Raw genomic sequence first — 15,380 nt, forward strand, 5'->3', positions numbered from 1 at the left:
CTGCTGCTACAGTGTGGTTTGTTTCTTTCACTTTCTTTGCATGTAGTGTCTAATTTAATTATTCACCAAGGCAAGATGGTCTCAAGTTGATGTATGTTAAAGTAATTTAAAGTGGAATTATGGTTTAAAATTCAGGTGATGATGTGGAATTGCAAAAGTTATTAGGACATTTTGATACTTCCTTTTCTGAGTAGCTAGTTGCTATGCAAATAAATATGCCAGTTACTCTGACGAAGAGGAGCAATTTCAAATTCTGAGAAGTTTCAGAAATTGTTGTGACAATGAGTGTGTATATGTCCATGAATGACTGAAAAATTGTGCTGAACACTGGAATTTGACACATTGTAAAATGATTTTAAATCAATAAAAAATGTTAAAAAAAAAAAAAGAAAGAAATTGTCGTTAGAAAGACTTGACAAAAATTAAGAGACTACCAGAAGTATGAATCAAAGAAAATACATTATTTGTTTAACCAATATACTATAACATTTCACTGTAAGTTCTTCAATATTCTAATGCTAAGGTAAGCATCCTACTAGTCAAATGTTTATGGAAGAAATCCATCTTTGATATCTTGGTTTGCCTAATTTTAAAGAGGAGCATGTCAGACTTGCCATTTTCCTACTTTATGTAAGAGGCACTAGGCTGACAATATTTTCTAAGCACATTGAGATCAAGGTCTTTGATTAAGAACCTTGTTTGTGATTTTAAGGATTTGGGGTACTTGCCACATGCCAGGCCCTCTACAAGGTACCCTGCACTATCTCCAGTCTCCATCTTCACCCCTCATGAAAGGCCTTAACTTATTTGACAGACAAGGAAAGACAGAGGCTCAGCTTTTTCACATCTAATAAGTGACAAGGTGGAGTATCAAACCTGGGGGTTTTGGCCAGAAAAGCCTGTGCACCTTCCACCACATTGGACCATCACCCCCAGTTAAAGACCACTGAAAAAAATCTGTGATCATGTGGCAACTTAAATTCTATTGCCACTTGAAGCTTTGCAGTATTTTAATGTGCAGAAGCACGCACACATGTTGGTATAGCAGCCGTTAATGTATTACAACCAGTGTGACATTCTAAAACAGTTAAAACTTAAAGTTATCATCTTCCCACTCTAGAAACATCAGTTGGCTTACCTCTGCTGTTTTCATCTCTGTAGGCAATTTCAGTAATTGTTTTCCTCCTGGTTCTTTAAATAGTATTTTAAACTGCCATTAATTGAATGGCTACTATGCTTGTCCTGTGTACAAGGCTGCAATCACCTTGGAGACGGCATATTCTTGAGTATGGTATTAAAACATGTTCAAGTTGGTTTTACTAGACTCCTTCTAGTCTGTAGTTTATTGTTAAACTCAGAAAGTACCCTAATCTCAGAAGATAGATGCTGGAAAAATTATAAATTGTTTATCAACTCATTTTAAGGTTAATAAGAAGAGTTCAGCTATATTAGTCAGATAATTGTCTGAAAATTGGCAAACTGACTACCAGTACAAAATGTATGGAAGTGTATTTCTTTTTAGGTCATGGATTAAAAGTTCTACACAACTATAGCACATGAGTATAAAGATCTTTTTCTTTAAATCCTTCTGTGAAAAACAAAACAAAACAAAACAAAACAAGAGAGCCACATATTTACAAGATAGAAAGCCATCTCTTTGTGAGGAATTTTGCCACTATTGGATTTAATTACCCAAGAAATCTCTACCTGAGACATTTTAAGATATTAGTCTGCATGGATAATGAATTGAGTCAGGGGTTATAAAGTGTCTCCAGGTCACATGTCGAAATTTTTGTGACAGACATTTCAGATGTGACATTGGGTCTAGTTAAGCCTAGGCCCATATGAACGCTGTTGACAAAAAAAAGATCTAGTTTCTGACCAGTTGGTTCTTTTGAATAGACTGGCTCCTGATTTATGCTGCAAAAGTTGACATAGCATCCCTTAAATTTAGCAAAGTTTTTCAAGTTGTACTGTGACTTGATCTTTAAGTTCTGATTTATCTCTTTGCAGGGTAAAGACACAGGCTGAAAGCTCCTATATATTGTGAATGAGTTATGTGCTCAATATGTGTCACTTACAGTCACACATTTGTGGCTTCTGTCTTCTCGTCATTCCTACTGTTAGTGGACCTGTGTCCCCAGTGAATCAGGGCAAACTTTTGTGTGGGATAAGTAGCTCAGGAATTTGAAACAAGTCTTCAAGGAGTGCTAGTTGGAGAAGAGATACCCTAGAACACTGATTTACCATCAGCTATTAGTATTAAAAATGTCAATGTAGAAATTAAACACTGTCTGCAAATAGCAATAGGGAGGAGATTAATCTTCAGATTAAAAATGCCAATGAAAGTTTAAAATCAGTTTTGGAAAATGGACTTCTGCTTTTCTCACTGTCATATTGAAGTTCAAAAAAACTTCCCAAACTTTCAAATTACAGCTTGAAAACTCTTAATAAATACAGATTTGAAACTACCAGTCTTACTGACTCCCAGCCACATTTTAAAACTGCTTTTTCCTCCCAGTGAGACAGTCCAGAATAAGGTGCCATGATTAATGACTAATCACTTCCTAGGAAATCTCTTTTTGAGTATCTGACTTCTTTGCTGTTGATCACAGAGAAGTACATATATCATAAACATACCCTTTGATGAATTTTTACAAAGTAAACAAACCCATGTGACCATCATCTGAATCAAGAAAGAAAACAATGCCAGCACCCCAAAGTCCCACTGTGCTCCCTCCCTGTCACTCTCCCTTTCAGTCACTATTCCTTCACAACCTCCCCCAACCCCCAAGACTAGTTTTACCAGTGTATGTTCTCTGGTGTCTGGGTTCTCTCACTTAGCATTTGATTTGTGAGATTCAATATATCACTCATTTCAGTGCTGTATAGTGTCCTACTGTGTGACTCTCACACCATTTATTTATCTATTCTACTGTTGATGGGCATTTGGGTAGTTTCCATTGGGAGTTATTAAAATGTTGTCTTGTGGTAGAATCCTAGACTTCTACCATAATTTAGGCAGAGAAGTGGAAGCTGTGTGGTCTTATAAGGTTTAGATTAAATTCTGGGTATTTCCATCCTTGTTACTTTGGAACAGTATTACTAATTTTATTTCAAAAACTTTATTATGAGTATACAATGCTTTCTGTGAATATAAGCTCCATACTTCTACCTTGCCCATATTTTCCTGCCTGATGCTTAGAATATGCTTCCATATCACCTTTCCTATTCTTCAAGGCCCAGCTTAAAGACCGTCTCTTCCGTAAATCCTTGACTGATCCTACACGAAGTAACTTCTTTCTTTTCTGAAATGCCAGACTATTTGGTATATCTCCCTTTTCTCATGTTGCCTTTTATATTATATTCTGTTATAGCAGCTACCATCCCCTTTGTAGTAGCACCTTATGAGTCTTGGTGTAACTTAAAAGAATACAAAGAGGCAAGACTTATTTGTTAGACCTTTTATTAAGAGGTTTTTACATCATGATGTCCCCTATGCCATAGATGTCAAACACTGTCACAATGCAAACCTGATTCAGAAAGAGTCTCAGAGATCTTATAGGCTCCAGAATGAGAATAATGACCCAATTTTCTCCCAGTTCTATTACTCTCCGCTCCATATAAAATAGAAGGAGGTTCGTCATCTAATCTTAGTAACCCGTGGCCGTGCCTCATTTTGGCTCCACACCAGCATTGTAAACTCAGCCTTATGTCACAACTCAGTAGAACTGGTTCTTATCTGACACTCACAAATTCTATAGACAGATGTTTGATCAGTTAAGCTGTTCTGTCTTAAAATCTTGAGACGACAGATTAGTGAAGGACATCAAGCTAAAAGGTTATTTTAGTTTGTTGTCTTTTATCATTTTGCTGGAGTTACCAGTTTTTCCTTTTACTCATTATTAAGACTCTATGCGGTTATGAATACTATAACTCGGCATATAATACCTTATGTTATACTCATTTCTTTAGAGCTCTTAATTGCCCTACTAGATTGTAAAGCCCATGAAAGCAGGGGCCACATCATACTTGTCTTTGTAACTTCACTGTCTTAGGCTCCCAAAATTGTCTGAAAAAGGTTATTGAAAACGAACAACTTGAATGGCTTTATGAGGGAAGGACTTGCCTGAGAATCTGAGCACAGCTGAGTTATTATATAGCCTTGAGCCCATTACCTCGCTCCTAAAACAAATCTGATTGATGATGTCTCCCCTCTTTCCTACAAGGATATTTTGAGGCAAAATTGGGTTATACATAACAGTTTGAGCCTTTCAGAGATAGAATTACACAAGACACTTTGCTTCTCAGGAGGTGCATAATTTAGTTAGATCACATCTTGTGCTGAGGTCCACGTTAACGTGAAGACTTGAATGAAAGCCTTCTTTTAAAAAAATTAATAAATGATTTAGCCTTTCTGGTGATTTTGAAATGGTTTAAGAGATTGCAAATCAAGAATGTATCAAGAGACTAAGTTAATTACCTGCCTCTGCCACCAGTTGCTCTATTCATGACCCAGGAAAAAGTCACTTCTTTACCTCTGCTCATTTTTGGCTGCCCCTTCCAGGGTGTTGTCAGAATATATTTTACTATTGTATCAAATAAAATCATGGAAATATATAGAGTTCAAAGCAAACTTAGCACCACCAGTTCCTGGTACATGATAGGGTCTCAGTAAATATTTGTGAAATAAATTAAGGAACCAATCAATCCATTTCCCACCACTGCAGATTACTGCAATATTCCAGGCAGGTATTTACTTCCCCAGCCTCTGTCTCAGTATTCCCAGTGGTGGAGAGAGTTCATTCCCTCTGAAGGCCACTCATTCCATCTGTCAACAAATTGAGTTACTATCACATGCCACGTCAGACTTCCATGAGGCTTTTTTTGATTCTCCTGGGCGGTTAGTCACTGCTGAGCTACCTTCCTCAAGCCTCTTAGTCATATCACCGTTGTAGTATTGATCAGGGTCCATTATAATACCCTGAGTTATAATGCCTGCTGTGCCTCCCTTTCTAGACTGTAAGCTCCATGAGGACAGAGGTGTGTCTCATTTTCTTATACTTGCAGCTCCTAGCATAGTATAGAATGGATGAAAGACTGGATGAAAGAGGACAGAGAAAATGAGAGGAAAGAATAATAACAGGGAGCATATGTATTGCTTGACAAACTCAGAGGTCTCCCAGGAGGGATATATGCACCCCAGAAGAGGCATAACAAAAACAATCAGTTGGGCTTCAGGAAGAAAAATCGTAAACTATTTCCATTCATTTTTTTAAGCTCAACCATTTTAACTTATATGGTGTCTGTGTGTATGTTTTATACTATACATACTATTTTAATATAGTTGTACATGTGTTTATATATAAACATATATTAGAAGGTACACACTCAAACAGTTTCTGATAATGGCACAAATCATGAGTTTAGAGAACCTTAGTGTAGCTGTTTGTCAGGTACTGTGCTAAGCATTTGATATACATGATTCAAGTTAGTCCATCAAAAATCCCATGAGGTATATGATTCCATGAAGTAAGTGAGGCACAAAAAGGTTAAGTAATTTGCCCAATCACATATAGCTGGGAAATGGTGAAACTCGGGCCTGCACTCAGATCAGTGTGGCTTAACCACTGCCCCATTCTCTCTTGTTTTAATGTCCCAACACCTAGGGTTGTGCCTCAAGCTTGTGAATTAAATAAATAAATAAATGGAATGAATGAATGAACCATACTAAGTACATATTAAAGCTTTATTCTTAAGAAAAACTGAAAATAAAAATAAAATTTCCTTTTTCATTGTAAAAGGAAATGCAAGACAAATAACATAACTATGTGATATGTTAGAATGTTCAGTTCCATTTCTTGACAGAAAAACTGAAGGACAGCAAGTCACTTGTTCACTGTTGAGCCCAAAGTCAAGTGGCTTACCTTATTTTCATATCTGATTATTGAACTACTTTTTTTTAATTGAGATATAATTCATATGCCATAAAATTCAGGAGTTTTTAGTATATTCACAAGATTTTTTATCAACCACCATAGCCTAATTTCAGAACATTTGCATCATGCCCAAAAGAAACCCGATAACCACTAGGGGTCACTCCCCATTCCCTTTGCCCACAGTCTCTGGGCAGTCACCTGTCCACCTTCTATCTCTATGTATTTGCCTTTTCTGTATATTTCATATGAATGAAATTATGCAATCTGTGACCTTTTGTCTGTGGCTTCTTTCAGTTAGCATAATGTTTTCAAAGTTCATCTATGTTGTGACATGCATCAGTACTTCATTATTCTTTATGGCTAACTAATATTCTGTTGTGTGCATAAACAAAAATCCATTCATCAGTTGATGGACATTTGACTGTTCTACTTTGGGGCTATCATGTGAATAATGCTGCTATGAACATTTGTGTATGTTTTTGTATGCACGTATCTTTTCAGTTCTCTTGGATATATACCTACAAGTGAATTGCTGGGCCACGTGGCCCATGTTTGACATTTTGAGGGACCACCAAAGTGTTTTCCAAAGTGGCTGCACCATTTTACATTCTCACCAGCAGTATATGAGGATTTCAATCTCTCCACATCCTTACCAACACTTGTTACTGTCTATCTTTTGTATCACAGCAATCCTAGTGGATGTGAATGGTATCTCATTGTCGTGTTGATTTATCTTTCTCTAATGACAGTGTTTATTGCTCCCCTATTTCTTTGGAATTTGAATTATTTCTATTTTCCTTTGTTTCAGTGTTTTTCTTTGGGATATGAATTTTGTCATCTTCTTACGGTATCTGTTTTGTCATAAGAACTCTCAAAGCCTATTAAATACTCATGAAATCTCATATTAAAGATGGCATGACTTCTCAGGGTGCCAAGCTGCTGGAGCCATGAACTGTAAGAATTTAAGTGAGTTTCCACTGGCCACTTTCCAGAAAAATCTCCACATCACATTATTAGATCACAAGCTTTCATCACCCCCAAATTATGATAATGATGATAATGCTTTATTAAAAAGCTTTTAATGTCATAGAAATGCCAAGATTTTTTTTTCAAAATTATATTTTCTTGAATTTTTACATCCCTTTGAGGCAGAAAAGAAGGCAGTAGCTTTCTCAAAGGGTCTTCCAAGAAAAATGAGTAGAGATTTGAGTATCTTAAAAATTCTGGTGTGTTACGGAAAAAAGTTTTTTGAGCACAACCAGTGTTCCCATATGTACAAAGGTATTTCAAGATTGTTTTAAGTTATATACCAGTCCTGGATGTAAATCACACTGCTCATTCATTTGTGGTACTAACATTTTTGCAATGTTGAAATTAACTTTAGCTACCAAATTTGGTTTAGGCTAGAGGGAAAGGAAAGATTTTGAAAATTCTATACACCATACCAATACATTGGAATAATATTTATATTAGCCTCTAAAGATTTGTAGTAGTAGCAGTATTGACAGATTACATATATGGTGAAGTCTATGTCAATATAAGTATTTATGGTAGCTGTGAGGTGTCCTGGTTTTCAAACCTTACATGTTCCCATCTTAAGTTCATATTTTATTTGATGATTTTTAACAGCATTGGTCATTTTCCATCTTACTGTGAGTTAAATGTATTCGATCATAACATTCATAGTGATGAAATTCATCAGTTTTCTTGTAAACTGGACTTTTTATGGAAAGTGATTTCTCTTTTTTTAAAAAATTGCTTTGAATTTTTGTTAAGTCAGTCCTCAAATACTGGCTGGACTCCAGATGTGGGAAATACAATGGAAGTAAGACAGTCATGGTGCTTGCTTTTGTAGCATTCACAGACTACCTGTGGACTCCAAAACCAACTACGTGACTGCAGTTGTGATAGGGCTAAAAATGAACACTTTAAGATTCTATGAGAGCACATGATGTGGAGGAACTGACCCAGTTTTGGGTTGTCAGAAAAAAGCTTCCCTGAGGAAGTAACACATAATTTAGTCCCTAAAGGGCACCAAGGAATTAGCATGTGGAACACGGACACTAAGGCAAATATGAGTTGGATGCTTCTGAGACCTGAATGAAGGATTGTGGCTGACGTGTCAGAAGGAAAAAGACGAGGTGAGGCAGGTAGGGCAGGCACCATATAAAGGCATATGGGCTTCTGTCAATGGGGAGCGACTGAAGGGGTTAAGGGTGTGAAATAGTATTTATTGTTAGCCCATAAAATTAAAAAAGGCCAAGTGACCGTTTGTTCTGTTACTCTCTTCTCTCTTGGTCAGGAATATGATTGGAGAAACTATCAGCCCAGCCAGATGAGTGAATCTGAGTTGCAAATGCTGGCAAGCCTACGGCGGCAACAGAATGAAGAGCTGGAGGACGCTGGGGCTTCCCATGGCCTGAGCGCATCCCAGGTCGACAACTGTAATGTCAGCATAAGCACCAGCAGTGATGACACAACCACCTGGAACTCTTGCCTGCCACCTGTGAGTCCGAGGCTTTGCATTTATTTTTGTTTATTGCCTTAAACAGGGAACAAGGAGCAAACTTCTTTATAACAAAACACAGCCTTGCCCTGGAAAACTAGGGCCAAATGAAAACAGCGTCTAGCACAAGCACTGGCATGTGGAAGGGGCTCAATATTTGTTAATTAAATATCAGTTAAATGAATGAACAAAAAGGAAGATATACGACATATTTCTTGGATAGAAAGGCAGACAAGAATCTTCTGGAGAAGTTACCAGATGTTTGCTGACTCCTCCCTGTGTCTAAGGGCCATGATAGATGCTGCTGATGCTTCAGTGGCTTACATTTTCCCATGTATTTATGCAGTTAAAGCACTTTTAAGTATGGCCCATTCATTCTCACTGTAGACCAGCAGAGGAGCTGGGCAGGTCAGTCTTCCTGTTTTTCAGGTGAAGAAACTAAACCCTAGGCCCAAGGTTCCATACCTGGTCAGTGGTGGAGCCCAGAGCAGAGCCCAGTGTTTTGACTCACTCCCTACTTTCCTCAAGGATCTATGGTTATTGGAAAGACAGAGCAGAAATATCCCCAGAACGGTCTTCTACAACGTAAGAAATGTCATGAGGCAGAATAATAAAATCATTGTTATAATAATGGTAATTAGAGCTACCATCTCTTTAAACACCTAGACACATTTTAAGATCTCCATAGGCCCAAGGAACATTTACTTATAAGGTTACATTCAACATCAGCTCAAACATATTAAAGTATACTTTCATCCAACAGTAAATATAAAGTTTTTACTGTATGGTTTTTGAAAGGAAATATAAAATTGTGCAACTTTGATTCTTGCTTGTGTAAAATTACATAAAGGTTGAGTTTAAGTGTAGTTGACAATGGTAAGTTGTATTTTAAGTATTTTATTAAATACTTATTAATTTTGCAGCTTTCTTTTTCTATTTTAAAGTCAGTTTTTTCCAGGTCTCCAACATTTTTGTAGATTTTAGAAATCTCAGAGGCCTTGCACTAGGCCATGTGTTTTCTAACTTACTTCTTACTGCTATCCTATGTGGTAAGCACTATTGAGTTACGATTTACAGATGAAAAATTGAGGCTCTTGAATAAAGTGATTCAGAGCTGGGTTGGCATGACTCTTAAGTCTGAGCTTTTAACCACCATGATCTGGTAACTTCTTAGTATGTGACTTTATTGTCAAATGAATGCCCCTGATACCCAGCCAAAGTTGAGATTTCTGCTCTGGAGAGAATTTACTAGTCTTCGTGGAGAAGGAATTCAAACTGGCCCTAAGGAGGTCGGGTAAAGGGTGGCAGGTATGTTCATTTTTCCTTGGTGGTCTTTATTCTCACCTTGCCTACCCTCCAGGTTTCTCTTGCTTTACTTAACTGTGCTTTCATTAAACTGAATGATCAAGTATGCAGAACAGACTTGGTGCCAAACTGTATCTACCTACCTAGCAAAAATACCCCAGTGTGGTGGTTACTCAGAGTATCTTTGTAGCCAGAGCTAAGAATATAAGAGTAAGTTGCAGATTTTTGCCAATGCAGTTGACATGGAACTGGAATATTGCCTTTCTTATAAAATATTCCTCAGCAATCATTTAAACCAAAAGTAAAAAAGAGAACAGTAGCCTCCTGAGCAAGCTCATTCTGTCATGTTGTAGCTCGGAGACCAGCATTACAAAGGGCAAACTAAGAAATGATTATTTATGGACTGGAAAGGCTGAACTCCTGGTTGCCCTGGATACCGTGTTCTCATCACTGTCCTGTTCTAGCGAGGACTGAAGTCCTCATGCATGACAACTACTTCGCTCTAAAAGTACATAGCCAAAAATAACCATTGATAATGAACTTAATAACTCCTCTATTTGACCAAATGAGAAATTGAAAACCAGTGTTTTTTTTAGAGAGAGTATAATTGAAAAGCCCACCTTTGGTATTCATCAGATATGTTTATTATTGCATCAAATTTAGTCTATTTCAATATTGGAACTATCACCAAATGGAAAATTGCATTCCTTAATGAACTCTGCGTCTTGATACTCACATGGGGTTTAAATAGAGCAATTTATAAGAACCACTTTGGTCTTCTGAGAGCTCATGACTTTCTCTTTAGAAGTTGTACAGGGGCAATGAAAAAGAAGAAATGAAAGAAGACATAACTTTGTCACACTGATATCCTGCATTTCTTGTATCTCAGTGATGGCAGCATCATCCATGCTGACACTCAAACCAAAAATTTGGAAGACATCTCCACTTCTCCCACTCTTTCTTTCCCCACACCCAATTGGTTTCCAAATCCTGAGAATCCTCTCTCCTTTTTACCTTTTAACCCTTTCTATCTAATGCTGTAGTTTGGCACTAGTTTTTATCTAAATTCCTTCAACAATTTCCTAATACCAAGGTACCTCTAGTCCAAGCACCATAGCCTGATGGTTAAGAGCATCTGCTCTTAAGTCAAGTTACCGAGGTTCAAATTCAAACTGTGGCCTTGTAAAGCACTTGACCCTGTATCTGAGACATAATAAGCACTTAATAAATTAAGGTTAGTTGTCATTGTTATCACCATTGTTACTCACACTAGTGATCTTTCTAAAGCCCAGATCTGATCTTACTTCTTTCCTGCAAAAAGCCCTTTCATAATGCCCCAGCCCCTATTTAGTTTGACATGCAGGTGACCATTATCATCAATGGCCTCGAGTCCTGGTTGTGAGCTCTTTGAAGACAGGACTACGCTGAGCACATAGCCTGGCAGGAGGTCACACTCAATCACTGCTGGTTATTACTTGTTGGCTGAGTAAATTGATTAATAGTATTAAAAGATTCCTTTTTTACTCTAAAATAAGATAGCTTCATCAGAATTCCAAAGTAAACATTAGCTGTGCTTTGCTTAAATAAATCCTGAATAATGCAGGTAATATTTTACATTCAAGATTTGATAAATGGGTGTTAAATATACACACAAAGGAAAAATCTCCCTTGAGGGCAAGGCTTTGTAACCAGTAGTTTTAAAAGGAGTAGTTTAGGCAGATCACATTCAGTTTAGCATCTTTACCTAATGACTTCATACAAGGTGCAGTCAAACCAGGAAGCTTAGGCAGAGTAAAATGAAGAGTCTTTAGCAAAATCTATTATGTTTACTATAAGCTTTGATTTCTCTGCTTTCCTCAGCATCTATACAGTTCAGAGTAATATGTACTGTTTAAAAGGTGTTTAGATATAATAAATTAGTCATTTAAAAGAGTAATCAAATGTAACCATATTTCTCATACCAAATTGGCTTTTGTAGGCATCTCTTGCTAAATAAGTCTAGCCTACTGAGAAATCCATTGGCCTTTGACAGACAAATTTTTCAAAGTTTCTAACTTAGAACCAAATTCAATTAAAACAATACTTTACAACTTCTGTGGAAACCAGGCTACAAGTAATCAATTTTGGAGGGTTGTATTAGGAGTAGCCCTCGTGAGATTTATTCGAAAATGGGCTCTAGGCAGACTTAGGAAAAGAGCTAGGAGTTGGTTTAATGGATTCTTAAGTGAATTTTATTTTGGTGAGGGATTTTGATTGGCAAGAACATAAAACCATGTCTTGAGGGTGGTGTGTGTGTGTGTGTATGTCTGTGTATATGTGTGTTTGTGTCTGGTGGTGGTGGTGATGGTGGTTTCTTTTTAAGGAAAAGAAATAGCTATTAATGGAACCTGCTTCATGTGAAGATGTAAAGAATTTAGACTTTACATTAGGCAACCTGGACTCAAATCTCAGCTCTACTGTTTGCTGGCACCATCACCTATAAAATGGGAATGATAGAGGCCCTTCCTCGTGTTGGCATGGTGGGAATTGAGTGAGTACAGAGAATGCATGTGCCCCGTGCCCAACAGAATAAGCTTGCTCTTAACTGCAATCTGCTTCTCCCCCAAAGGGCTCTTCAAAGGGCCACTTGAATGATCAGAAAAGATTCCTAGGATATTTTCCCTTTTTATGACCACTCAGGACTTTAACGGTGGGCAGAGGTTCTGTTGTGCTTGTTTTGATGTGAGCTTAACCATTGGAATCCAGACTGACCCTTCACAGCTTTACAAATAAACTCACTATTTCAATATTTCATTATTTCTCTGTCCCACCTGTAACCCAAATTCAAGAAAAGCATGCCTCATGTGCATCCTACCCTGTAAGCAGATGCCCCAAAGCCATCATTCCTTCAAGTTAACAGTTCCTGTAACCTAATATCAAGCACATAAGCCTCCTCAGCTTGCTTTAAAAAAAAAAATCCTCGCATGCATCCATCAACATGGCACACTGCAGAGCATAATATTTGGAGAAAAACGAGGCAAAATGCACTTAATAAAATTACAAGCATATGGTAAGGTTCTCAGACTAGTTATTTATGGTCTTGATTAACCTTGCAACATTTTTGCCATTTTCATAGGTTTTCCATAACAACAGAAAAATATTGCCTTTATCTTTTAACATGGCAGGATTATCTTACCTCCTGTTCTTTTATTTAGCCTTCACTTCTTTCCCCTCACCCCAGAATTCCTAGCAGCTTCATCATGGAAAGGCAAAGCTTCTTGTGCTCTCTCCGCAGTGATTTCACGAGTACGGCTTTCCCAACACTAGTGCATAGCAACAGCGCCACCAAAAGGACAAGGTCCTGCATTTCTAGGATCTGTTTCATGTTTTGGCTCATCAGCATATCAGTGTTTTACATGATGAATGCTAGCTGCTGTGTGTCCAATGTATAATATATTGGCATTTCAAGCTCTTTATAGTTAATAGGTCTTAATTTGTTACGATCTACAGATTCATTAACTTCTCAGCTCTCTTTGGTTATAATGGGTTTTCTTTTAATGCTCCTGAAGTAAAAAGGTAAGTAGTTGATTGTGCTATAAGCTGCCAATAAATCAGATAAGCAGCTGTCCTTTATACCACTATAGAAGTGATATACAAAAACTGATATTAGAATTGGTGTAATATCTGTGCTGTCAAGAGAAAATATTGAAATGTGCAAGTTGTTCTGTGTTTAGTGACTATGAAAGTCACCCCATGAAATAAACTTTTCTCCTTCTTAGAGTATTGTCTGTTATATCTTATGTTGTCTGAAATTTAATATGGCAAATTTTATTTTCTTTAATTTTAAATATATAATGACACTTCATAAGATGAAATCAAATGAATTTAATTTATGGTGAAGAGGTAGTCTTATATATTTCAAATAAATATATCTCAGGACCACTTTTTTTTTCCCTGCCATTAACTGAACTCAGTTTGTCATATTTGTTATTCAAAAACTTAGGTATTCACCACTCTTGATGAACCCCTAAGCTGGATTAAGCACTACAATTTACTGATTAAGAGGGTAAACTGTGAAATCAGACTGTATGGGTTCAAATTCTGGCCCTGCTATTTCCTGACTGTCATGACCTTAGGTTAACACCCAGTGTCTGAATTTCTTCCTGTTAGATGGAGTAGTTAATCCTATCTATTTTATAAAATTGCTGTGAGTGAGGATCAAATGAGACAATACCTATCAAGGGTTTAACACATAGTAAGTGTTATAAATAACAGTTACTGCTATTATTATTATTGTCCTAGTTATTTGTAGGTACTGATTATTATCCCTTTGCTTCTTTTTATGGAATTCTCTAAATATGGTGACCTCCAAAATCAAAAAATCAATTTTATTCTTTTTTAACTGCTGCTTTCATGGGATGTTACCTACCTAGAAATAGTAGAAATAGGTTTCCTGCCATATAGGTACAGAAACATATCTACCCCATTTGTAGATGGGAACATGTGGCTTCAGACAGCCCCTCCATCTCCCTGACTGCCAGCCCACCATCTTCAGAGAGCTTTTAGAAACCATTAGACATGTTTTTATTCAGTCTGATTTGGGCCTGGTAAAACAAAAAGACCTCATCCAAGTGAATGCTCTGCCCATTCAAAGCATCAAGCAAAGTTAATGGGAACTGAAATATCTTGAAGGAGCTCTTTATCTTTATCATTACCATAATCTCTTCCTTCCCATGAGTCTGATTATGGAATTAGGGGACATGTACAGAGAAGGGGGACTGGAGCCACCCAATTTAGTATGGTACCCACTCCAAAGCAAGATTTAAGTCCCTCCCCAACACAGTCATTAGCAGTTGAGGTTTGTAAGTCAGTTTATAGCAGTTACAAGTATGAGTCAGAATGCTCTGCCATGATTGCTATTAGTAAATTTCAGTTGGTTATTAAATAAAATATTTTGAGTGACAGCTTGGTAATTAATTTTCAGTAATAAGAATTAAGAAAAGGAATTGAGTATTTAGACTGAGTTCCACTGACCTGCAATTATTTTAACTGAATTTTTTCGTTCTTTTATTCGTGTCATCAGTCTTTACTACTTCAAACAGTTACCACTGGTTTTTTTGTTTGTTTGTTTTCTAACACTTAAAAATCACTATGAATGTGAATCTTTTATTGATAGTGTCCTTTTTTACTCCTTGTATCATTGGATTTGTTTTATATAAACATGAGCAAATGTGGAAGGGCCAGTCTATGTAATCTAAGTGAGAACTGAGTCACAAACAAAACAGGATTCTGTAATCATTTCTGTTCTCCAGAGGATAGAGTAAGTCATTTGGAATAAGGGGGTTGGGGACAGCTGTAAATAGAATTAATGGTGTAAAATCAAGAAAATGGGAATTTGCCTGAATATTGAGACTGTGATGTTTAGAGTGTTACATAAATGCCTCTGAAAGTATATAGGTGAAGGTCCATTCACTGGAGGCCTGAGTACAGTTGAAATACGGAAATGAATATATTATCAGGAGAATTTCTGCGCCACTGTGAGTTGATCCAGGGAAACCTGTTAGGCTCTTTGCTTGCTAATTCCTTTTTTGCTGTGAAATAATAAAGCCTAAATCATAGAACTAAATTTCACTTGCAAATTGCTGGAAGTC

At 37.0% G+C, this 15,380-nt stretch overlaps 1 protein-coding gene across 12 annotated transcripts in view; it reads left to right on the forward strand.

Annotated features, from left to right (window-relative positions):
* Nucleotides 1–15,380, forward strand: part of CFAP20DC (CFAP20 domain containing) — a 206,738-nt gene that overhangs the window by 142,592 nt on the left and 48,766 nt on the right. For all 12 annotated transcript variants that reach the window (XR_004312087.1, XR_004312091.1, XR_004312089.1 and 9 more), the window contains one exon: nucleotides 8,242–8,445. Coding sequence is in view for 6 of the 12 variants with exons in the window: in XM_032458170.1 (XP_032314061.1) it covers nucleotides 8,242–8,445 (204 nt within the window). In the remaining 6 variants the exon portion in view is untranslated. The remainder of the gene's footprint in view (nucleotides 1–8,241; nucleotides 8,446–15,380) is intronic.

This window comes from Camelus ferus, chromosome 17 (assembly GCF_009834535.1).
Source record: "Camelus ferus isolate YT-003-E chromosome 17, BCGSAC_Cfer_1.0, whole genome shotgun sequence".
Lineage (NCBI taxonomy): Eukaryota > Metazoa > Chordata > Mammalia > Artiodactyla > Camelidae > Camelus > Camelus ferus.